The sequence below is a fragment of the Macaca mulatta genome, chromosome 16 (assembly GCF_049350105.2).
Source record: "Macaca mulatta isolate MMU2019108-1 chromosome 16, T2T-MMU8v2.0, whole genome shotgun sequence".
Classification (NCBI taxonomy): domain Eukaryota; kingdom Metazoa; phylum Chordata; class Mammalia; order Primates; family Cercopithecidae; genus Macaca; species Macaca mulatta.
Window position 1 is genome coordinate 73235353 of NC_133421.1, and position 25357 is coordinate 73260709.

Below are 25357 nucleotides of genomic sequence, written 5' to 3' on the forward strand. Positions count from 1 at the left end.
GTCTGAATCAGAGCCGCACTGACAGTTCTTCCTTCCACCACGCCGCCTCCTCAGATGGGATGGTCTGAAAAGAGCAAGCAACCCAAATGACGCCCCACGGCGCGCAGGTGCTGGGTCTGGGAGGATGGCTTGGGAAGTGCCGTGTGCTTGTTTGGAGAAATAACTCTATGCCAGTCAAGGAGTCGCTTTGGGACCTCTCAGGTTCCCAAACCCAGTAAGAAAGTGAGGTCCCTGCTGTTACCCAGCTGGAGATTCGTAGAGGAAGAGGTGAAGTGGCTCTCTGGAGAGGGAGGCATCATCCCCCAGTGCCTGGGATCACTTCAACATTCACAGAGATCCATAAGATTCAGAGGCTGATGCAAAAAAAAAAAAAAAAAGAAATGAGATGCTGACTGAGGAACCAGCTTGTGACACGTATCAAGCCATGTGCTTTGAATGCTTTTCAGTAAATAAAGGTCCACACTCAGCTGGGCATGTGGCTCACACCCATAATCCCAGCACTTTGGGAGGCTGAGGCAGGTGGATCACCTGAGGTTGGGAGTTCGAGACCAGCCTGACCAATATGGAGAAACCCCGTCTCTACTAAAAATACAAAAATTAGCTGCGCACGGTGGCGCATGCCTGTAATCCCAGCTACTTGGGAGGCTGAGGCAGGAGAATCGCTTGAACCCGGGAGGCGGAGGTTGCGGTGAGCTGAGATCGTGCCATTACACTCCAGCCTGGGCAACAAGAGCGAAACTCCGTCTCAAAAAATAAGAATAAAAATAAAGGTCCACACGGAAGCCTTCATTCAGGAGGGACTCTACAGGTGCCCTAAGGAAAGACCTCTCCGCTCTAACTCCTACACGTTAGAGACCAGCTACAATGCAGAAGACAAAGTTGAGACCAATGCAGGGAAGCAGGGACTCCCGTTACCTTACTAGAAGATTTGCTGTTGGCTCCCTTTAAATAGTGAGCTCTGGTGAGTTTTTAAATTGGTTTAAGTCAGGGGTCCCCAGCCCCAGGGCCACAGAGCGGTATGGGTCCATGGCCTGTTAGAACCTGGCTGCACAGTAGGAGGTGAGCAGCGGCGGGTAAGCATGAGCACCTGAGCTCCACCTCCTGTCAAATCAGCTGCAGCATTAGAGTCTCATAGGAGTGCAAACCCTATTGTGAACTGCGCATGCCAGGGATCCAGCTGCCTGCTCCTCAGGAGAATTGAATGCCTGATCTGTCGCTGTCTCCCATCACCCCCAGATTAGACTGTCTAGTTGCAGGAAAACAAGCTCAGGGCTCCCTATAATTATTTCATTATATATTACAATGTAATAACATAAAATGCACAATAAATGTAATGTGCTTGAATTATCCCAAAACTATCCCCTGCCCCCAGCCCTGGTCTGTGGAAAAATTGTCCTCCACAAAACCTGTTCCTGCTGCCAAAAAGGTTGGGACCACTGCTTTAAGTGGCAAGGCACAAAGCGCACAGTGCAGTCCCACCCAAATTTGCCAAAAACACACCTTCTGCCTGAGCCACGTACGTGGATCTAAAGTGGAATCTCAGCTTGTTCCAAAATCTTTGCTCCTCTTCTTAAGGATCAAAAAGACTGGTTTCAAAGGGAAAGGGGTCCATTAAACACTGGGAGATTCTCCTTGCCAAGGCTCTTACCAGGCTTTTGCAGCTCCGCCCTCCAGGCCACCCTCTCAGGCTGAGAGCAAGGGTTTATCTAACTACATAGAAACAGTGCCTCTGCTGGGTGGAGTCTGGACAACCGCTGGGCCTTTTCAGACCCTAGGCCATGATCAATATCACTAATCACTTTACCTTCTGTGCCCAGCCTGCAGATATTCAGTTTCTCTCAGGCCTAGAGCTAACGTCATGTTTCTGGCTGCTAAAAGCTCTGGCTCCTTTTATTACCACATTAAAGGAAAATAACAGGCGAGAGGTCTGCTGTAGACATTTATTGAATCATCTGTTGCACCAACAGCACATTGTATTTCACAGAAGATTGGCCACAGGCAAAATAAAATAACCCACCACAAATCTGCTTCTGGGGGCCTTCTTCGGTTCCTTAGTCATCCAGTGTTCACTTTGGCAAACAGACCAGTTTACAGACTTTTGTTGCTAATCTGAGGTTCCATTTCTCTCTGTAGCATTCTGGCTAGGGAGAGACACGATTGTACTTTGGTAGTTTGTCTAAGGCGGAGTCTTCCCGAACGTAAACATTTCACTATACATGTGCGTGCCAGCTCATGAAAGAACTGACGGTGCCCCTGCCCCTGAAGAGTGTACAATCTAAACAGGAGGCGAACACTGTCATCCAGGCAGGCTGAGAGGAGGTGGGGAAAGGGGCTGGAAGGAGCCTGGGCAGCCCCTGCTGGGGAGGGGCCTGGACTACAACCACCTGCTCTCAGAAATGACATTGCCTGAGGCAGGAGCCACAGCAAAAGCCAACTAAGGGAAACGCGAGCATTAGAGAACACTGGCCCCTTTCTCTAAGGTCATCAGGTTTGGAAATTGTATTAAGTTCTTCACTGAAGTACACTGTGTCTGTGTCAAGCTAAGTCATGCTCCTCAAACCCCCAAAAACAAGGAAAACAGGGAGAGAACAGTCACCAAGTCACCAGATCCAAGAAGCACATGATCAATGTTCTTTTTTTTTTTTTTTTTTTTTTTTTTTTGAGCCTGTCGCCCAGGCTGGAGTGCAATGGTATGATCTCGGCTCACTGCAAGTTCCACTTCCCGGGTTCACGCCCTTCTCCTGCCTCAGCCTCCCAAGTAGCTGGGACTACAGGCGCCCGTCACCATGCCCAAGTAATTTTTTGCATTTTTAGTAGAGATGGGGTTTCACTGTCTTCGTCAGGATGGTCTTGATCAATGTTTTACTCACACTATTTCCGGGCCAAAGCCAAATGGTGGCTCAGCTAACATGACACTCTATATGGCTACAGTGATGTGCAGACGCCACAGGGGATGACCTGGTTCTGCCTCAGTCCTGACTTCCTGGAGAGACGGGCACCAGGGAAGAAGGAGAAGCCTTGTCCTCCAGAACAGAGGCAGCAGCTCCAGCAGCCCCAGGGGCCCCAGCCACAGCCAGAAGCAGCGGTTTTTCATTTAAAAAATTCTACGGTTTGTGCTCTCTGCCTCCCAGCCTGAGCAGAGCCTGGGTGAGCCTGGGAAAGGAAACCAGAGCTGAGCTGCAAGGGGGGTGCTGCAAGGAGGGAGCCCCAGCAGGAAGGCGCTGCAAGGTGCCCCCTATTCCCAACTCCCATGTCTGGAGCAGCCCGGGAGAAGGCCTGCCTCCATCTGCCAGGAGAAAGTCTGTCTGAAGTCATGGGCTTCTATCCCCTCTCCACCAAAGCCGTCCTAGGGCTAGAGGGTTAAAGAAGAGGAAGGTCAGGACTATAGCTGGGCCACAGCCTCACTCAGAGCTTCCCAGGGGCCAGTCCCTCCCCTCTCCTGGGGAACCTTGCTCTCACCACCAACATACTTTACACATCATATCACTTGCTCCTCTGCCAAAGGCTGGGCCCATTCGTGCCACGTGTTATTTGGGCTGGAGGGACTCTTTGTTTGAATTCAGCAGCCATCGTGGCCTTTCCAGGCCTGTCCCTGAGGCCCCCCCAGTTTCCCCTGGCCTTGCCCCAGGCATCTGCTGCCGGGAGGGTGGGTCCTCTTGTCTCGCTTCTTTAAAGACCTGTGCTCTGAGACCAGGACTGACCACCCGAAGTCCCACCCAAAGCCTTCTGCACTGAAGGGGGCAACAGAGACACGGGAGCTACACACAATGAACTGGTCTATAGCAGCAGAGAAAGGAGAAGCAGAGGAGGCAGAGACCTGACCCCAGAAAGCAGCACTCAAATAGACGCAGCTGCGCCCACCCACCCGCCTGCTGCCAGAGCCACTCTCTGGAGCCTGCAATCCTGAAGATGCCTTAGCAGGAGTGGGCAAGAAGACACCCCGTGAACCCCCAGGGCCGGCCCAGTGCATCACTGGGAGCCGGGGCTGTCTCCCTCCGTCAGCGTCTTGAAGTCCATGGAGAGGGCCTGCTCTTCGGCCTGGGAAGGCCGCTTCCAGTCAGCCCGAGTCAAGATATAGAGCACCGCCCCACCGAAGCAGGCCAGCAGCAGGCCCAGCACATTGGCCAGGACGCCCTCGGGCTCAAACGCACTGTACTTGTCCCTGCAGGGGTGAGAGGAAGGGAGAAGCTGCCCAAGGCCACAGGCCAAATGCCCGTATCCTGTGCCCAAGGCCACAGGCCAAATGCCCGTATCCTGGGCCTTAAAGATGTCATAGGGATTCCAGCACCAGCCCCTGCCTCCCTACCCTACCCAAAGAGAACGACCACCCCCCACCCCCAACAGCAATCTCCAGCAATCTCTAATGTAAAACCAGCAATCTCTAATGTAAAACTCTGTATCAATACTCTAGTTCTAAGCAGTTCTCCTGCAGATCCTGCTACGTGATGGGAATAAATAGGGTGCCCATAGCCCAGAAGTTTCTTGGAAAGGAAAAAAATCAAGAAAGCTAACCAAAGCCAAGCCCCATGCACCCAATTCTTAGCAAGCATAACTACAGCCACCCGTTGTGAGGCCACAAGAGACGGCTCAGGAAGCCACAGCTGGGGAAGCCGAGGGCAGGGTGAGGTCTGTGCAGGGGTGGCCCAGGCCTGCCCCCTCCCACCCAGGACACTCACCCGAGGTTGAACAGCAGTGCCTCCTTCAGGCCCAGCAGGGCAGTGCCCACGGAAAGCAGAAAGATGGTGGCACCAAAGAAGATGTGCTGTGGCCGGTAGCGGCTCCGCAGGGAGAACGGAGCTCCGGGGAACAGGAAGAAGCTGAAGCCCACCAGCCACTAGGAGGAAAGAAGGTGGTTCTGGGACAGGGCGGCCGGCAACCCCAGCAGCCGAGGTCAGCCCAGGCCCACGCCCATGCGCCCACATGGCGACTGCGAGCCCCTCAGCCCTGCCTGGTTTCCTCCCTCCTCAGCACGGTGGTGGGAGGAGTACTAAGTGCTTAGGGACAAGGGACCCGTCCCCCAGCACTTGAGGCCTTGGCACACTCGCAGATTCGGAAAGCTGGGCTTGTGGCCAAACACACTGAGTCAGCCATGGGGCGCCTGGGAGCTGGGCACCCTTGGCCGCCAATCCTAGCTTTGCACCCACACAGGCCTGGGAAGACAGCTCTCTCACCTGCACGCACCCCAGAAAACAGGCCCTTCCATGAGGCACGTTTCAGCCCAGCTCCCCTGCCCCTCCCACCTCCCTGGTAGGTGGCCACAGGCCCTGGGCGCTGGAAGAGCTCACCTGCACAAAGTACAGGACAAAGACAAGGATCCCGCACCAGCTGTGCAGGCTGTACAGGTCCGCGTAGCCCTTCTTCCTGTGGTAGTCGAACACTGCGACCAAGCCTGGGCCAGAGATAGGTCATGTGAGGACAGGGTTAGACGTCGAAAAGGAAGGGATAAGACGACCCAAGGAACCAGCTAGCAGGGACTTCTGGGCTTTAGTACCAGTTCAATGGCTGCCAGCACCCAGTGGCCCTGCAGGGGATGTTTGGGATGGGGGCGGGCCCATCACGGCTCTGGGGAGGGAACAGAGCAGGTAAAGCGGCTGTTTGCCATACCTGAAGAGACAGGCAGGGGGCGGGGAAGGCTGCGCCCAGGAACTCACCAACCAGGGCGATGACGAGCGCAAAGACGTGCAGCAGCCCATGCAGGACCTTGGTGGTGCGTTTGGCTTCATTTCTGAAGACACGGTAAACCAGTAGGGCTGTGAGAGGTGAGAGAGGGAACGTGAGTGCATCCGCCTGCAGTGAGGCCTCCTGCCCCCGCAGCAAGGAGGCACCTTGGTGGCGAGGTGATGTGAGCTGACAGCTTGCAGCAGGAGCCTAGCTGCAGGAACTGGAGGAGAAAGCCAGGTTCCCTGGGGACCCTGGGCAGCTCCTGGCCTTCTCTGAGGGCACCTAAGGCTGTGTGCACCTTAACACTCCTCCCCCACCCTCCAACCTCCCCCAACTGTGCACACTCAAAGAGGGCAGGGCGGGAGACTGTACCACAGTCCCCACCACCAGGAGAGGCAGTGAAGGCGGCGCCTCTGCCCTCGTCCCCACCTAAAGGAGCTGCCCGGCCCAGCAGACACCCCACCCCACCCATCTTCTTGTCAGGTGTCCTGCAAATTCCAGGCTGTGTTTGAGGTCCACTGTTGGTCACACTGAGGCAACAAGCAGCCTGAGTTGACCTGTTAGCCACGTGGCTCCTCACACAGGCCCCCACCTAAGCCTGGGCAGATCATCCCACCCTGGCTCCCAAGCAGAACCTTGTGATCCCAGCCTGATCTCCCACTTCCAGAAGAGGTGGGCAAGGCCAGGTCATGTGAGGAACGCCTCTTAGCTTTCTGCTGCTCAGGGGTGGCTGTCACCAGGACCACCTCTAGGAAGAGCCGGTCAACCAGATGCAGATTCGGCTTCCAGGATACCTGGCCTGGAGGCAGGTGGAGGCCAAGCACTGCCTTGCTCCTGCCCCAGGGGGAGGCCTCTAGCTCTGCCAAGTCCAAGACCAACAACACATAGGCGCGTGCGCACACACGCATACAAACTCTCACATGTGCTTACTTTTTTTCCCTCAGTTCAAACCACCCCTGCAGCAGGGCCTGGTTCGGGGCCCCATTCCTTTCCCTCTGCGGCATGAAGCGCCTGCCTTGGACGCTGTGCGTGGAAACGAGGTGAAAATGCTGGGCCAGGCTGGAGAGGAGCTGCCACCCACCAACCTCAGAGCCTGGGTTTGGATTCCATCTCCCCAGGCTCTGAACCAGCTTCTGTCTGTCTTTTCTAGAATCTTAGATTTGTCCAACCAGAAGAGACCGCAGGGGTGACAAGACCCCTGCAAACTGCCTCTCAGGGACCCCACAAGCCCGGGCCGAGAGGAGCGGCCCACGGGACTCACCATCTCCCTGCAGGAAGACGAGGCCTATGACCATGCAGAGGGGGTGCGCGTTGAACTGCAGGTCGCTCTCCCAGGCAATGCCGCCTCGGTACAGCCCGAGCCAAGCGCCAGTCATGGCCACCAAGGTCAGGCCCAGCAGCTGGGAGAAGGCCACGTAGTAAGGCAGCGCTGCGGGGGTGGATGCCGCGGCCCCGCCCTCCATGCTGAGGCAAACGCTGCAAGAAAGAGCAAAGCTCAGAGGAGCAGCACACAGCACCACGAGATGTGCACAGAGCCCTTGAGATGCACACAGCCCCCGCAGATGTGCACAGCCCCCAAGATGCGCACAGGCCCCCCGAGATGTGCACACCCCCAAGATGCGCACAGCTCCCCCCCCCCCCCACGAGATGCGCACAGCCGCCCCCGGAGATGAGCACGGTCCCCCCAGATACCTACAGCCCCCCTGAAATGCACACAGCCCCCCCCGAAATGCACACAGCCACCCCAGCTAGCTGCGCGCAACACCCCCCCCCCAGGTTGCGCACAGCCCCCTCCAGATGCGCACAGCCACCCCCGCTAGATGCGCACAGCACCCCGAGATGCGCAAGTCCCCCTAGATGCATGCAGCCCTCCCGAGATGCACACGGCACCCCGATGCGAGCAGCCCCCCTGAGATACACATGTCCCCCTGCAAGATGTGCACTACATCGCCCTGAGATGCGGCGCAGCTACCCCCATGGTGCCCCGCCACCCTCACCCCAGGCTCCTGCTGGAAGCAGCCCTCGCTCTCCCACCCCCAAGCTCCTTCCCACCCATCGTCCACGGGCAGAGGTCCCAAGTCTCAGGAGTGGCTGAGCGGGGGCCCAGCCTCCCCACAGGGATAGGCGTGACCTGGGACACGACACCAGGAGTTCCATATGCGGTGAAGGGGCAAGGAAAGACACCCCAAGTTCTAGTGAGCGCAAGGGCCCAGTGCCTGGCTTTCTTTTCTGTTTCATGAGGCCCTGGCCTTCCCTGGGTGGGCTTTACAGGTGAGTTACACAGGCGAGCGCGCTCCTTGAAGGGAAGGAAGGGACTGGTCACACCTTTTCTCCAGACGCATCATGAAATACATCTGGGGAGAAATGGGAAGTCTCCCTCCCCTAGCCCGGTTTTTAACTCCAAGCTGGCGATGAGGAGGCTTCCCCACCCCACACCCAGGAGAGCCAGCCCCGCTCCCCCAACCCCCCCTCCCCCCCATCGCGCCTGCAGAATAGAAGTGCTCTGACTGTGCTACACACAGGGAAAGGGCGCTTCCCCTCCAAGCAGGGGGCGGGGAGGATCCGCACTCTAGAGGGGCGCTCAGGTGAGGTTTCCAAAACTGAAGGCCCCCAGAAACAAGGCCTATGAGGGGGCTGGGTAGAGCGCAGCAGGGCTGTCCCTGGTGCTCCACCCCACGTGACCCTCCAGGAGGAAAGGAGAGCCGGTGGTTCCTAGGGAAACAGGAATGAGAAGGCCCTGCTAGGAGCCCAAGGGAGTGCCCAGTGCCTGCACAGCCTCGTGCCAGGCAGGAGAGCACCCAGCAGCTGGGGATGGGAGGAGAGGCGGCAGGAGGAGAACAAGCATGGCCTCACCTGCTCTCCCTTCACCTGACAGCGGCCTGTGCGCCACGGAAAAGTGCCGCCATGGCCCACAGTTGCCACTGCAACTGCCACCACCATGGCCACCACCATGGCCACCACAAGCAGACCCCAGAGCACTGCTGCTGCCCCCCACCCGCCCCGGACGGTTCCCCACTGGCCCCTCGACACAGTCCAGCCTCTCCTGGCAGCAACTGTATCAGAACTAGGGGGACAGTGGCCAGCACAGGACCACTGACCCCCTTCGTACCCGGCACACGCTCTGCCCTGCAGTGCCCAGGAGCTGGTTTTCAGTCCCTCCCAGGGATGGGCTCCTTCTCTGCTCTCCAGTTCTCTCACCACATCAGACAACTGTTGGCAACTCCACCATTAAAGGGGAGGGGGTGTGTGGGCCAGGCGCGGTGGCTCTCACCTATAATCAGCACCTGGGGAGGCCAAGGCAAGTGGATCACCTGAGGCCAGGAGTTCAAGACCAGCCACAACATGGTGAAACCCCATCTCTACTAAAACTACAAAAATTAGCCGGGCATGGTGGCTCACACCTGTAATCCCAGCTACTCGGGAGGCTGAGGCACTAGAATCCCTTGAGCCGGGGAGGCAGAGTTTGCAGTGGGCCAAGATTGCGCCACTGCATTCCAGCCTGGGTGATATAATGAGACTCTGTCTCAAAAAAAATTTTTTTTCTGATTAAAAAAAGGATGTGTGTGTGTTAATAATCCACACACACCACAGAATATGGATCAGCAAAAAAGGTAAAATGACAGGCCATCAGCACTTGATCTATATCCTCACACAACTTCTTCCTAAAAAACACATATGAATCCTTTTATAGAAGCAGGATCGTGCCATGTTCTCACCTGCTTTTTAACTGAGGGCGTAGCACACATGGATGTTTGTGTCAATGGATATGCGCCCACATCATCATTTTCGTAACCTCACACTCTTGCATTGCACGGCCATTTTTTAGCCAACTAGTTCCCATTGCTCAGCATTTAGCTAGCTTTCAGTTTTCCACCAAATAAACAACAGGATGTGGCCATGTTTGCAAACTTCTCTGCAGGGAATCCTGAAACAAGGGCTAGGTTCTGTTTTAGATTTCTGACACATTCCGTCACATCATCTCCCAGAAACACAGCCCCAGTCCACATTCCCAGGGTGGACGGGAATACAGGATTCCAGAAGCCCCAGCCAACAATAAATCCTATTTTTGGAACTCCTGCCTCTGTCTTTATCTGTCACCTACAGGGGTATCAGTTCTGTCCCCACCACCCCAAATTCAAGCCCCATTTCTGACATTCACTATTCATCTCTACCTGGACATCCCACAGATGCTTCAAACTCAGCTCATTCCAAGTCACCTCCTCTCCCGTCGTCACCAAATTATCTCATGCCCTCCCCACTAGCTAGTGGGGCTGCCCTTCTTCCAGGCCCAGGTGACACCTCAGCTCCTCCACAGAAGGCTGCCCAGGTCGCCGCATGCTGGGGCCCCTCCCCTCACTTCTCTCCTGAGCATCCTCACTGCCACACCCAAGTCAGGGCCTGCAGCTTCTCTCTCTTCAATGTGACAGATGCACCAGGGACAAAGCCAGCTCCCAAGGTCATGCTGTCCCCTGTGCAAGAGGCCCCGAGTGCCAGTGAAATGCCAGCTGCCTGGCATGATCCTGCCCGTTTCCATCTGCAGCCCCCACTGTTCCTACTAGGCCCTCTAGGGGAGACGCCTGGGCTCACAGAATCCAAGGACACGGTCTAGCCTGGCTTGCTGCTGCGGACCCCACACCCCTGCCTCCACTCCCCAGACACCACGGTGGGCAGACCACTTTGTCCCCAGGCTCTCCCGGAGCCTCCTTACCCTGGCAGTGTCCTGTCTGCTCCTCAAAGGCAGGGACGCTCTCGATCCTCCTTGGGAATCCTTGGGTCTCTAATACTCTGAGTCTAACAGGAAAATGTACTAAAAGAAGTGCTGTCCCCCCCGGTCACTTGTCGTCTGTCCTCTCCAGGTCGCCGCCTCCTTTATTAGATTCATCCCCAGAGAGCCCGGCTGCAAGCAGAATCTGATTAGCAACAAATTAGGAAGAACAGAGGGGACACCACCCCTCCCTCTGCTGGGAGACCTGGCAACTTCCTCGCGCCTCGTGGAGTACAAAGGGCAGGAGAGGCCGGCAGAGTGAGGGGCCGCTGCCAACTCCTTCCTTCCCACCAGGCTGCCCAGGAGACAGCGGACCTCAGAGCCAGGCTCTCTTCTCGCAGTGACGACTGCCTGCGGCTTCAACATCCTACGGTGAAATGCCCGGCCTGGCCTCCCGGGGAGTTGGAACCCTAAAGTTGTTTGCTCCCCATCATGGCAGGGCAGACGTGTGCTTGGTGTGTCAGTAGGGTGGGGACCCCACAGCCTGTAAGCACCTGCCCTATGCTGGGTACTTCATGCCATCTCTCATGTCACCCTTAAATGACACTGTGTGGATAACAGGAGCATTGCCCCAGTTTGACAGGCCAGGAAATGGAGGCTCAACGAGGACAAGCGACATGCCCCCAAATTCCCATCGGCAAATAGCAGCTCAACTCGACCCACCACGCGCCTGCACTCGGCCAAGTGCTGGGGCCACACAGAGGGGGCCTGGTCCCTGCCCTCAAGGGGCGTGCAGATGAGCGGTGCAGACGCAGATTTTCAGGTAAGGGTGATATAAGTTCAAGCCAGGAGCTAATCTGGGCCTCCAAGACCCGTGCCAATGTGCACACGGAAGACGGCACCCCGGCTTTGATGTCTGTGGGCAACAGCGTCTCTAGCTCTCCTGTGAAACAGTGGCTGCCTGCTCGTGGCTTTGGCCTTTCCAAGGCCCAGGAACTAGGGTGGCACTGTCAGGCTCTCCAGACTGAAGTCAGCAAGGATCTGTGTTGGAGCTCACTGAGGAAGCTGCTTTGACGCAGGGGAAGCTCCCGGGGCGGTGCCCCCCCTCCTGTGCCAGTCCTCCTGCGTCCTCCCCGCCTCGGTTTCACCATGGCACTAAGCACTGGTGCGTGCAAGACAGCAGGCCCTGACCAAAGGTGAGAGGGAAGGGGTTACAGGAAGGCAAACAAGCCACGGAAGCTGCATTTCCGTTTGCTCCTTAAGGCGGCTGTCCTGGCCCAGGCAGCCCAGGGACCCGGGGCCCCTGGTCATCTGGAAGGAAGCCAGAGATGAACAGGGGCCTCTGGAATGACAGAGGCCTGCTTCCGATTCAAAGGCGAGGCTTCAAAGTCTAAGTGTGAGGATGACGGGAAAGCCCGTGGCTGGCCTGCAGGCGATCGCGGTCCATAGGTTCTGAGTGTGGCTCTGTGCTTTACAGGAGATGAGCAGATAATCCCTTCCCTAACAGGGCTCTCGGGAGGCCATTCATTGGACGTAATTGACAACCCATTTGTGTGCAGGGAAGGGCTGTGTCCCATGCCAGAGGTGGGGGTGTACAGGAATAGACATTCTGATATCTCTGGACAGAATCTGACCCACCCACAAATGTGTCTGCTGCATTTGCACACCTGGACATCGGGTGAGATTTACTCCCTAGGAAGCAAGCCTTTGAATCGTGGCTCTCATTTCCCAGTCTTGACAGCAAGAATACTCTCACCCTTCCCTCCTCACTGGGCAGCCCTGGGACACTGGCTGTTCTTGGGCCCTCTGTGTTCTCAGAGCAGAACTGTGGGCAGCAGCTTCAAGGCCTGGAAGTTGCCACTCTCCACCCCCAAGGGCTCCGCTGCCCTGCAGACCAGAATCCTGCAACCAGAGGGGGCTCATGTAGCCCCTCACACAGTCACTTGCTTTCCTCTGTGAGAGCTCAGGATGAGAGTGATAGATCTCTGGCAGTTTCTGGAGCTTAGAGCTGTGAGAGTCACCCTTGTCCCCACCCACTCACCCCACCTGTAGCCAGACTCCACTTAATGGAATAAGCACATTAAGGACAGCATGGCCCACAAAGCTTCACTGAGCCAAGCATCACTCTCCCTCCCCACACCCACTGTTTTTTATTAAAAGGCGACCAGGACTAATCTCATTATTGGGGACCAGACACTGCACATGGTGCACAGCCTCGGGGGCGGAAGGCGGAGCAGGGGAGGCTGGGAAGTGGGTAGCCTGGGCTGGCCACAGCCCTCTTTATCAACAGCAGGGTCTGAATTGAGTTAGGAAAGATTGTGACTGGGGAAAGGCCGATATCTCTTCTTGATGGGTGAAGGGGAAAACAGCTCAATTGCCCTAGAACATCCTATCATGTGATGAAGGAGAAAGCAAAGTGTGGCGTGAGTTATTAGGGTACTTTCTCAGCACCCCAGTAGGTGGTGCTTCCCAGGCGGTGCTTCCCGTCCTATGCCAGTCCTCCTGCATCCTCCCCACGCCGGCACCAGCATGGCACTAAGCCCTGGTGCATGCAAAGACACCAGGCCCTGAGCAAAGTGTGAGAGAGAAGGCATTACAGGCGGGCCAACAAGCCGCAGGGGCTGCATTTCCATTTCTCCTGGGGTGGCTGTCCTGGCCCAGGCAGCCCAGGGACCTGGAGCATCCAGGCTGCTTGGACCAAGGAACTAGGTACCCAGGAAGCAGCAGAGCCTGAAATCAAACACTGAGCTCCTTTCTCCCACAAAACAGAGGGCTCCGAATGCTTACAAACAAAAATGTTTCCATTTCCATGAAAATCAGAAGAAAAAAACTGAACATTCAGGGTTGAGGAAAATGTTGCAATTTTTAAAAACTTACTTTAATTTTTTTTTTTTTTTAAACAGTGTCTAACTCTTGTCACCCAGACTGGAATAGTGGCATGATCATAGCTCATGGCAGCCTCGAACTCCTGGGCTCAAGGAATCCTCCCACCTCAGCTTCTCAAGTAGCTGGAACTACAGCTATGCTAAAATGCCCAGTTAGTTTTTTCTTTTTTTTTTTTTTTTGGAGAGATAGGGTCTCACTATGTTGCGCGGGCTAGTCTCAAACTCCTGGTCTCAAGCAGTCCTCCTGCTTCAGCTTCCCAAAGCTCTGGGATTACAGACAGACATGAGCCAGCCCTAAAATGTTTTGTTTAAAAATTAATTTTAATCCAGTATGGATTATACTTGTCTTTATACCAATGCAGTTGTAAAATATAATTTTATTATTATTTTCCTTTTTTTTTTTGAGACGGAGTCTCGCTCTATCCCCCAGGCTGGAGTGTAGTAGCACAATCTCAGCTCACTGCAAATTCCGCCTCCCAGGTTCATGCCATTCTCCTGCCTCAGCCTCCCGAGTAGCTGGGACTACAGACGCCCACTACCATGCCAGACTAATTTTTTTTTTTTTTTTTTTTTAGTAGAGGGGTTTCACCGTGTTAGCCAGGATGGTCTCGATCTCCTGGCCTCATGATCCACCCACCTCGGGCTCCCCAAGTGCTGGGATTACAGGCGTGAGCCACTGCGCTCGGCCAATTTTTTTTTTTTTTTTTTTGAGACAGAGTCGCACCCTATTACCCAGGCTGGAGTACAATGGCAAGATCTCGGGTCACTGCACCCTCCGCCTCCCGGGTTCAAGCGATTCTCCTGCCTCAGACTCCCCGAGTCTGAGATTACAGGCGTGCGCCACCACGCCCAGCCAATTTTTTGTATCTTTAGTAGAGACGCACTTTCACCATGTTGGCCAGGCTAGTCTGGAACTCCTGACCTCCTTATCCGCCCACCTCAGCCTCCCAAAGTCCTGGGATTACAGGCGTGAGCCACCGCACCTGGCCAATTGTTATTATTTTTTTTTATGGAACAAGGGGCCCATGAAAGGCCCAGTGCAGCCCAGGTTAGAGAGATGTGATTTCAAAACAGGCTATTTATAACCATCAGCTCCTGGACAAGCCAAGTCTCTTCTCCCAGCCTGCTTCCTAATCTATAAAGTGGAAGGATATCTGGATCTACCTTATTGAACACAGAAAGAGTAAGCGGATAAACGTGTGCCAGTGCCCAGCACAGTGCCTGCCACACAGAGGGCATTCCATCAAAGAGCAATCTTACAAAAACGAAATCTGATCCTAAGAGCACCTTAGGAAGAGTGGTACTGCCGACACGAGGTTTGGGGCCACAGAGAGCCAGATGGCAGCCATCTCTAATAAATCCACACTCCCTTTCTGTCCACCATTACCCCCCCACACCAAGCAGAAGCTCCTGGAGCTGGGAAGAACACAGGATGGTCTGCTTTTAATCTGTGACATTTTATATTCCCAAAATTCATTTATGAATTGCTCAGGCAGTAGAGTGCTTTTTCCCAGTGAAGTTATGCTTTTAGAGGGGGTTCATTTCTCATTCCCTTCCACCAATGCCATCTAATGTCACTGAACCACCCGGTATTAGCAGGAGCCCAAGCTCTGCCTGCCAAGGGAAGGTGGTGAGGGCAGAAAAGTGGTAGGACAAGGCTGGGCGTGGTGGCTCACGTCTGTAATCCTAGCACTTTGGGAGGCCAAGGCGGGCAGATCACTTGAGGTTAGGAGTTTGAGACCAACCTGGCCAACACGGTGGAGGGGAGGGGAGGGGAGGGGAGGGGAGGGGAGGGGAGGGGAGGGGAGGGGAGGGGAGGGGAGGGGAGGGGAGGGGAGGGGAGGGGAGGGGAGGGAAAAGGAGTGGTACAAGCAGGGTGGTTCCACCTCCAGCTCTAGGGGGCTCCTCGTGCAAGGGGTGGGGCTGCCGCCGCCTCGTATTTTCCTGCCACCACCAAATTTCACAGGAGAAATCCAGGCAACTAGAGGAGGTGGCAAAGTTTCTTTTTTTTTCTTTTTTTTCTTTTTTTTTTTGTTGTTGTTGTTGTTTCATTAGCTATTAAAACAAAGGGGTAGAATCTAGGTGCCCTAGATGTCACTTCATTTACGGAGTCAGAAAATCCACAAAGGCTGCCAAAGTGGAATGAATGAGAGGAGAGGAGCCACCAGAAAGGAGAAGTCTGGGAAGGGGGCCCTAGATCCACACGGATGATCCTCACTTCGTGATACAGTCGGGGACGGGGCAGGGAGGGAGGGAGGGTGGCCCCGCCATCTCCCAGGTGTCAAGGTGGCGGCAGCTCCGCCCTCAGCGCAGTTGGCACCAGCCAGACCCACCAAGGCCACTGAAGGAGTGGGGCTTTCCCACTCGGGAAACTCCCATCCTCGCGCTCAGAAGCTGGGGGCGTCGGGAGACACAGGCGGGGACCTGCGGCTCCACGTTGCAGCCCGGGCCCTACTCCGGGCAAGAGACAGTGGCTCCGGTTTCAAGAGGGCAGCCGTGGCAAAGGCTGGTTGGTCCACTTGCACCCTACCTTGCTCTAGAACGCGGCGCAGGAGCAGAGATCCAAACTCGGGGTCACTGGAAAGCGGGGGTCTCGGTTCTAACTTCAGCAGAGACCCGGCACCCGGGCAGGCCAGGGCGGGGGCCTCCTGGACCGGGAGAGACTGCGGTTCCGAGAGGGCAGGCGAGCCCTGCAGCCCTCGGACCCAGGGTGCGGGTCGGCGCCGCAGTCCGGTGTGCGGCCGCAGGGGGCAGGTGCGAGGCCGGCTGCGACTCGGGAGCCCGGCGTGGTCCCTCCCTGCGCAGTCGGGGCTCACCTGGGCCACCCCCGCCCCGCACCCCTGCGCGCTCCGCTCCCATCCCCGGCCCGGCCACCTACCTCGCCTACCCGAGCGTCCCGCGAGCCTCCCCGCGCCGCGCCCGGGTTGCTCAGCCGGTTCCCCGGGCCGTGGCGTGACGGCGTCGCCATGGCAACCAGGCGGCGAGCGGGGCGGGGTCTCCCAGGCCGGAAGTGGCGCACGGGGCCCCCGGGGCTGCCCCCCACGTGCCAGGCCCCAGCGGTTGCAGCCACGCTCGGGCCTGGGCCCTGCCAGCTCCGGCCCCGCACGTAGGCGAACCGCTGTCACCGTGAGCCCGGCCTCGCGACCCCCGTCCGGGGTCCCCACGATCGTGGGCGAGTGGGGTCTGCGGCCCGCGGGGATGGAGGGCCGCGGGGTTGGCCCGGGCAAGCCCCGACTGCGCATGTAAGGACCTGGGGTCAGCCAGGCCTGGGGGTGGGACGGGCCCTGAGAAGGGCAGGTACCAGGGGCGAGACCCGCCGCCCTTCCCCGGCTTGGCCCCAAGCTTCCTGATTTTCTCGCTCCACGCCTCCCCTTCTGCCGTCCACCTTCTTCCCTGCCCTGCTCTCGCCCCGCCCGGGCCCAGGAGGCCACTAGATGTCAGACCGGGTTCAGGCCTTGGCCACGCCGCTGCTCCGGGAGCTCTGGGGGCACGTCCCCAGCCCCCACCGGGGAGACGACACTGCCGGGAAGGCCGGGACTAACCCCCGCCCCCGCAGAGTAGCCTGCGGGGAACACCGGTTCCACCAGGCTCTCACGACAGCCGAGACCTTGCCGTACGCAGCTTCCCCTGCCCAAAGCGCGGAGAAAGGAGGGCGCCGAGGCCAAGACCAAGAACGGGAGCCAGCCCCTTAGGAGCCGGGTCCAGGCCCCCGGTCCAGGAAGCGCTGTGGGTAGATAAGGGGTCCAGCTCAGACTTCCTACAAGCTGGGAACAAAGGGTTCTTTCCTGTCTGATGCCGGGCCAGATGTAGCAAGCGCCTAGGGTTAGGAGGGAAATGGGGTTTCCTCCCCGCAGAGGGAAACCGGCCTCGGTTCAGGAACGCCCTTCCCCACCTGCCCTCCAGGCACCAAGGTTCTGGGAGGCCGGGGGGCAGGGAGACCTGCTTACTTGAATGCACTTTGTGTAAACTGTGGGCTTCCCACGGGCAGTGGGCAAGGTAGGCCCTGGGGATCCAGTACTCGCTGAGTACACATTGAGCAGAGTCTCCAGCGCCAGGCGAGACGCACAGGCGTGTCCACTGCACATGGCATACCGTGGCACATGGCACACCTTCCACGGGCAGGCACAACGGCCTGACACAGCAGGGCCCACCCCCTCAGAGGGACCAATTTTTAGAGTATCTTTCAGTTGGAGGAAATTAATGGATAATTTAAGGTAAGAAACAGCTTCCTTAGCGTGCTAACAGGCAGAATCCCTGTGTATTGAGCCATGTCCTTTGTTTGGTCTGTGGATTTGGACTTGGAGAAGGAGTCCAGACCGGCTGAGCAGGACTGAGTTCCCTGGTGAGAGCCCTGGGCCTTCAGCCCCTTCCAAAGCCAGGAGAGACTCCTGCTGAGGAGTCATGGGGGCACTTTGGCTTCCCCCTCACCCCACCGCCCTGCAGCACTGGGCTGCAGACTTTTCCCTTAGGAGGGAGAACAGCCGCCTCGCTGCCAGCAGTGTTCTCAAGGGCCTATTTCCAGTGGGGAGGGGTGGGTGAGGATATTCTGAGGGAGGGAGAGGCCTGCACACCCGCTGCATGGCGGGGGCGCATGGCTACACCCAAACCCATTTTAAAGAACAGGCAATGCCACCAAACTGCTGTCCGGCACTAGGGCCCAGAGGGCTCGCGCCAGCTGCCAGACTGCCTACCTTGTAACCCTGTTCCTGCTGCCTTGGAAGCCTGAGAAGTGTGCAGTCCTTCAGCTTGGGAAAGGTGGGAAAGGAGAGGACCCTTCCTGCCCTTTCTTGAGTGGCCCAAGATGAGTTCCAGGGCCTCCTGAGTTGTGCTCACGCCTGTAATCCCAGCAGTTTGGGAGGCCGAGGCGGGCGGATCACCTGAGATCGGGAGCTCGAGACCAGCCTGACCAACACGGAGAAACCCCATCTCTACTAAAAATACAAAATTAGCCGGGCGTGGTGGCGCATGCCTGTAATCCCAGCTACTCCGGAGGCTGAGGCAGGAGAATCACTTGAACCCAGGAGGCAGAGGTTGTGGTGAGCCAAGACCCCGCCATTGCACTCCAGCCTGGACAACAAAAGCAAAACTCCATCTCAAAAAAAAAAAAAAAAAAAAAAAAAAAGAAATGCTGACTGTGTTTCCCATGTTTCCACTCCCGTGTTTCCCCTCCCTTCCCACACCACGGAGCCACGTAGCCTTTCTGTTCTCAGATGGACCAAGTTCACTCCCACCTCTCCATGGAATGTTCTTTCCTGGATCATCTCTGGGCACATTCTTTCAAATCTCAGCTCAAACATCACCTCCTCAGGCCTTCGCTGACCATCCGGAGGGCAGCTGGGGCAGGGGTTGGGAGGTAGGAGTGCTCCTGGATTCCACTGCTGGGAAGCCAGGCCTAGAATGCCCCCTGGTCTCTGACAGAAAACATTTAAGGAGCGGGAAGCATCAAGGAAGCAGGCAGAATGTGAAGAGAGAGCTGGAGACCCAGGCCGCAGACCCACCTGGCACCTGGCTAGTCAATTCTCCCTTGCTGGGGTTACCAGATTCAGAAAGAAGAGGAAAAAATAAAAAAAAGATTCCCAGTTAAATTCAAATTCAGGCCAGGCGCAGTGGCTCACGCCTGTAATCCCAGCATTTTGGGAGGCTGAGGTGGGTGGATCACCTGAGGTCAGGAGTTCAAGACCAGCCTGACCAACAAGGTGAAACCCTGTCTCTACTAAAAATACAAAAATTAGCTGGGCGAGGTGGCAGGCACCTGTAGTCCCAGCTACTTGGGAGGCTGAGACAGGAGAATTGCTTGAACCTAGGAGGCGGAAGTTGCAGTGAGCCAGGATGGTGCCACTGCACTCCAGCCTGGGCAATGAAGCGAGATCCCGCAAAAAAAACAAAACAAAAATTCAAATTCAGTTATTTTTTTCAGCATGAGCATTTCCCAAATATTACATGCAATATGCTAAAAATGTATTCTGGCTGGGTGCCATGGCTCACGCCTGTAATCCCAACAGTTTGGGAGGCTGAGGCAGGCAGATCACTTGAGGTCAGGAGTTCAAGATCAGCCTGGCCAATGTGGTGAAACCCATCTCTACCACAAACACAAAAATTAGCCGGGCATGGTGGTAGGCGCCTGTATTCCCAGCTACTGGGGAGGCTAAGACGAGAATGGCATGAACCCGGGAGGTGGAGGTTGAAGTGAGCCAAGATCATGCCACCACGCTCCAGCCTGGGTGACAGAGAATCTGTCTTAAAAGAAAAAAAGATGTATTCCTCACATGTGAGCAGATGTCCTGTGTTTCATCTGACAATCCTACTGCTCTTGATTGGGTGTGGGAAGGACAGGGACAGGGCCTCCTGCAGTTCTAGCCCCTCCCAGCAATAGCTTCCTCCCTCATCTCTGAACCAGTTAACCCTCATTCAGCAGGGACTTCAGGCAGAGGCCCTGACCTTGGGCAGCAGAGGATACAGAGGATACAAAGGGATAAGAGATGGATCCCCAGTCCTCAGACACTGTAAGATTCAAACGCACACCATTCATTCTTAGAAGAGTTTTATTTTTGTACCTTCTCTGTGCCAGGCACTAGGTGAGATATTGGGGAACAGTGAACGAGACAGGCACCACCCCGTTCTCACGGGCCTTCAAGTCAGGGGAGCTGCACAGACACTTGGGGAGAGCCTTTGAAACTACTCTGCCCAAGCCCATCTCTGGCCAGCTTACAGAGGGAAAACCAGGATTAGATACAGGGCATAGGAGGGCCCTCAACCCAGATGTGAGGGTCAGGGAAAGCATATGGGGTCATGACAGAATTATCGAGCCAGAAGATGCTCAGGTGTTGACCCAGCAGAGACAGGGAGGAGGCAGGAGTGTCCCTGGCTAGAGGAGCAAGGATGATGCAAGGGAAGGCTGTGGGAGGCTAACCTGCAACTCTTAGGGCTCCCGGGCTTATCTTCATGAGGATTTGCCGGAGCCAGAGAATAGTGCAGAGCTGAGCCACAGGCTGCAGAATCAGCATGCAGGAGCCAAGCCCTGTCCAGCTCAGGAGGGGGACTGCACTGAGGGACCTCACAATTGACAAACACAGCCCCTGACCCCGTATCCTGCAGTCGGAGCAGCCTTAAGCCCGTGGGTATCATCTTCCGGGCCTGCTCCATGAGAAACTTGAAAGTACGAGGCTACTTTGATGAGCTTAAAATAGACCAATTAATCACTCGGAGAAAATCAATCTCCCAGCTTCAGGGGAGGGGACAGGAAAGCAGTCGTCAGGACCTGCCAGAGCAGCCAGCAGCACAGCGGCCAAGTGGCAGGGCACCTGCAAGGCTTCCGGAGCCACCGACGAAGACCGTGAGTCACCTGCAGCCTCTGAAATGTGGGGGGAAGGAGGCTGAGGGACACCATTGCCTGTGAGTTGTCACCCTGCCCCTGGTTAACCCCAAGGCTGGTCCAGTCTGGGAAAAACAAGACAGACAAAAACAGCCAAATACCACTGGGGCAAGAGGGATGGAGAGGCCATGAGAGCAAGGACAGTTAAGCCACTTTTTTTTGGTTTTTTTTGTTTGTTTGTTTGTTTGTTTGAGACGGAGTTTCACTCTTCTCATCCAGGCTGGAGTGCAATGACAGCTCACTGCAACCGCTGCCTCCCTGGTTCAAGCGATCCTCCTACCTCAGCCTCCCAAGTAGCTGGGATTACAGGAATGCACTACCACACCCGGCTAATTTTGTATTTTTAGTAGAGTCAGGGTTTCTCCATGTTGGTCAGGCTGGTCTCGAACTCCCAACCTCAGGCGATCCACCCGCCTTGGCCTCCCGAAGTGCTGGGATTACAGGTGTGAGCCACCACACCCGGCCCAGTTAACCCACTTAGCCACTTTTACCTCTGCTGGGCCAACGGAATGGGACATAGGGCTGATAAGCAGGGCCAGGGACCAGCTTCACAAAGGAGGTGGCACGGTAGCCCTGGGCACCCAAGGCAAGAGGCAGCCAAAGGAGTGGGCTTCCCCAGATGCCCATTTCATTCCTGGGCAGCCCTCTGGGGAGGCCGCCCTTTCCATGAGGATTCCCTGGAGCCAGAGGAGCAGTGCAGAGCCCGGTCACAGGCTGCGCGTCAGCACACAGGAGCCAAGGATCCAATCTAGAGGAGGTCCGTTTTCTCTCCTTCCTTTCTTCCAACAAAGGCTTGCTGGCACCTGCTGTGTGCCAGGCATTGTCCTAGGCCCTGGAGAGACAGTAATAGATCAGACAAGGTGTAATAGATCATCACAAGGTGTCTGCTTTCATGTAACTTACAAGAAGTGGGTAGACAGGGAATTAAAAAGTAATCTAACGTCTGGGTGTGGTGGCTCACACCTGTAATCCCAGAACTTTGGGAAGTCAAGGCAGCCAGACCAGCCTGGCCAATATGGCGAAACTCATCTCCACTAAAAAAATACAAAAAGGAAAAAAAATAAAATAGCTGGGCATGGTGGTGCATGCTTGTAGTCCCAGCTATGCAAGAGGCTGAAGCACAAGAATTGCTTGAACCCAAGAGGTGGAGGTTGCAGTGAGCCAAGATTGCACCACTACACTCTGGGCAACAGAGTGAGACTGTCTCAAAAAAAAGCAACATACTACACATAATGACATATATACACACATATACATATGTGTGTATGTATATATCTACACACACACATGCACAGAAACTTGACTGCATGTGTTTTGAAACACAGGTGTTATGTTTCAACCTAACAAGCAGCATGAGGAAAAAGCAGAAGGGGACGGGGCGTCAGGCAAGGGCAGGCGCTTCTTGGGGGCACTAGGAAGGTTCTGGGAGGGAGAAGTGGGGTTGCAGGCCACATGAAGGTCTAGGGGAGGTGACTCCCATGGATGGAAGAGGGAGGGCAAAGGTGCTAAGCAGGAATGTGCATGGTGTCTCCATCCTGCCCTGCCCTCCCCCACTCCTGTCCCCATCAAAGAGGAAAGTTGCTGAGTGTGCAGAGATAGGCAGGAGGAGTGCCAGCAGGCCATCAGAGAGGGCAGAGTTTGAAGACGTGAGGTGTGTATCAGGGACGACACCAGCGAATCCTGGGATCCAAGAACCGTCCATAGACCCACAGCTGTAGCTGTGCCTGACCACGTACCTCACATGCCAGCAAACCTGGACATCAGGCTGAGCTCCCCTCGTCCAGCCCTGAAGGTTTGCCCTGCAGCCCCAGCATTGCATTGCCCTGGCCACCTCTCCCCTCCAGGAAGGAAATCACAAAGAGGCTGTGTCCCCAGCGTGTCCTCAGTCCCCACCTCCTCACTTTTCTCCCTAAGTTGGTAGGTCAGTCAGTCAGCTGCTCTGTGAGTGCCAGGGGCAGCGAAGAGCAGGAACAGCCCCGGCTGTCTAGGACAAGGAAGCAAGTGTGCAAGGCCTGGGGTGAGGGATGATCATGGCCTTGGGTGGTATCGGCAGAGTGAACACACTGCTGATAATGACTGATCACCTCCAGGAACCCGCCATAAACGGCAGGGCTGGGACTCCTGCACTTTGTTCAAAGCCTGTGAGGCTCTTAGGTTTCACCTGGCTCCTGAAGCTGCTCCAGCTCTGGCTGCACACCCAGCCCCTGGTTCTCCACCCCACTTCTCATCCCAGGACAGCAGTGAGGATGTGGTGGCTGCTCTGAGCCAAAACTGCAGGTGACAGAGCCACAGCCTGGAAGATGCCCCAACTGGGCACACTGACCTCGGCGACTCACTCCAAGGTCTCAGCAAGTCAGCTGCACAACTGTCCTGAGTGAGAGGTCTCACCTGACCCTGCTCTGCTCCCTCCTCTACTCCATCTTTTATGCTTCTCCTGGCCCTGGCTGTTGCCTCCTGCTGTGCACACCTATCAGGTCAGCTGATCCTTGTCGAGAGCAGATTAGATTCAAAGGGCACGGTGGCTGTAACTCAGAGGCTCCCTCACCCAAGAAGCCACAGTCCTCTAATCCCTCTCAGCCACTGGGAGACCCTTAGAGGTGGCCTGGAGCCAGAGGAATCACATGCCCAGCTGGCCCCCTGGTTCCGGCTGATCTCAGCCTCTAGCCTCATCGCCCCTATGGATCAGTCAGTGTTTCCTGCTCTTCCAGGGATCCAGGGACGGCTCCTGGAGCAGGGGCAGGGCCCTCCTACTCTTACAGCAAAAGTAGCTCAGGGCTTCTGGGTGGGTTTGTCTCAAGGCCTGGCCTCAAAGCTCTCAGACCCAAAAATGTTCTCCAAAGTTGGGTTCTTAGGTTCCAGGGCCCACAGCTGTTGGAAGAGGCTCTAATAAGTCATTCCACACTCTAGTTCTGTGAGTGCTCCTGCACAGCCTGGGGTGTGATGTCAGGTCCAGGTGGATGTGACCGGGTGTTCTCATCTGTCTAGAGAATTGTTTTCTCCCCTTCCATAGGCCCTTCTTCAGCTGATAAATCCAAGCACCCCTGGGGCTCACGTTAGCCCAGTGCCCAGTCCTGGCCACTTCATGTCACTGTGAGGTCCAAGCCCAGCTGCTCCTCCTTGCCTGGACACAGTAGTAAATGTGATTGCCCCACACCAGGTAGCTCAGGCTCCTAAGCTCTTTAGTACCCAGTGTAAAGACCCCCCATGACACCTCCCACGCTGTGCCCCATTGCACCCCCACAGTGCCCATGTGCCAGGTAGGCACCAGCCTCCCCCAGCCGAGGCCCATCCAGACTCCTCTTAGGGTCTCTCCTCAGAAGCACCTGGAGTCTTTCCCGCCAGCTAACCATTAGAGAAAAGGCATTGCCCCACTTCTCTCCTCCTCTGCACATCTGTCAACCCAGCCACCCTGCTCCCAAGGGGGATGGCATGTGGGGGCCTCGGCTTGGTCCCAGAAGTCCACTGCCACATTCCCCACAACGTGAGACATTTTGCCTGTGACATCTGCAGGAAAAGCTCTCTCAAGAGGTGCTTCCCTTTTTTTTTTTTTTTCTTGAGACCTAGTCTCACTGTGTCACCCAGGCAGGAGTGCAGCGGTGTGATCTCGGCTCACTGCAGCCTCCGCCTCCTGGGTTCAAGCAATTCTCTCACCTCAGCCTCCCAAGCAGCTGGGATTACAGGCACATGCCACCATGCCCAGCTAATTTTTGTATTTTTAGTAGAGACAGCGTTTCACCATGTTGCCCAGGCTGGTCTTGAACTCCTGACCTCAGGTGATCCACCCTCCTTGGCCTCCCAAAGTGTTGGGATTACAGGCGTGAGCGACCGCACCCGGCCAAGAGGTGCTTTTTAAAACAAATGGCTCCAAGTGAGCTAAAAACTAAATGTCATTTTCTCCCCTAGGAACACCTCATATGACCAATCATTGATGTTCTCCAGTAAATTTATTTACTGAAGGGCTCTTGAGAAGGACTTGGGGGGCCACACAGGGGGGCAGGAAGCTGCCTGGGGCCAAAGACTCCTTCAGAGGACCTAGCCAGGCCCTAGACTTCTAGAGCTGAAGAGTGGACCCAAAGATGAATTCGCTTCTTGTGTCCTGGGTCCCCTGATAGAGACTGTATGAGAAGCCAACAGGAGGAGGGTGCCTCTCCCAGCCCCAGGCTCCCATGGCCACTTGGACGGCAGCTGTCCCTCCCTCCCCTCCTCCCCTCCCCCCTCCCTACTTCCCTCCCCTCCCCTCCCGCCCTCCCTCCCCTCCCCTCCCTCCCTCCTTCCCCTCCCTGTGGGTCCCCCACATTTTTGTCTCTGCTCCCACTGCAGGCTGTTTTGTTCTTCCCTGACTCTGTCACCCTCCTCTGCTTCTCTGTCACAGTCTCCTCCCTTCCCACAGTCTCTGTCCTGTCTGAGCCGAGGTTCCCTGGGCTTCCCGAGGCAGATGATGGTCTCCAGCTCTTCAGAGACTGGCTGCTTTCATTCCATTTCCTGGCCCCTGTCTGGGAACAGTGAGGAAGAATCACACAGGCACCAGGTCAGTGCCATGGGGCTTTAGGGCCAGATGAGGCACCCCAGCCCCTGATCTCCTAGTGGAATTGGAGAGGGGTCCATGGCACCCAGCTGGGGCCCTTGAAGCCCTTGGTGGTGCTGAGGCCCAGCAGGCAGGCAGTCCTGGAGAGCCCAGTTCAACTGCACGGGCACGGACAGGTGAAGCCAGCAGAGGGCTGGGTGCCCCAACCC

General features: G+C 56.2%; 1 protein-coding gene and 2 long non-coding RNA genes across 12 annotated transcripts; 2 read left to right on the forward strand and 1 right to left on the reverse strand.

Moving 5' to 3' along the window:
• Positions 1 to 1926: 1926 nt before the first annotated feature.
• On the reverse strand, positions 1927 to 16920 carry CYB561 (cytochrome b561). 10 transcript variants are annotated; one of them, XM_077969538.1, is made up of 7 exons: positions 16130 to 16237; positions 15782 to 15828; positions 6923 to 7137; positions 5652 to 5750; positions 5286 to 5389; positions 4677 to 4834; positions 1927 to 4162 (listed from the first exon to the last, which is right to left on the reverse strand). In XM_077969538.1, exons 3-7 carry the CDS (start codon positions 7122 to 7124, stop codon positions 3970 to 3972), a joined length of 756 nt encoding a protein of 251 aa, XP_077825664.1. In that variant the 5' UTR covers positions 7125 to 7137; positions 15782 to 15828; positions 16130 to 16237; the 3' UTR covers positions 1927 to 3969.
• LOC144335856 (uncharacterized) lies at positions 13800 to 14379 on the forward strand. The gene is made up of 2 exons (XR_013407052.1): positions 13800 to 14086; positions 14219 to 14379. It is a non-coding gene; the product is annotated as an uncharacterized LOC144335856 (long non-coding RNA).
• Positions 16921 to 17787: 867 nt separating the features above from the next.
• Positions 17788 to 18377, forward strand: LOC144335857 (uncharacterized). Its single transcript, XR_013407053.1, has 2 exons — positions 17788 to 18006; positions 18102 to 18377. It is a non-coding gene; the product is annotated as an uncharacterized LOC144335857 (long non-coding RNA).
• Positions 18378 to 25357: the final 6980 nt, after the last annotated feature.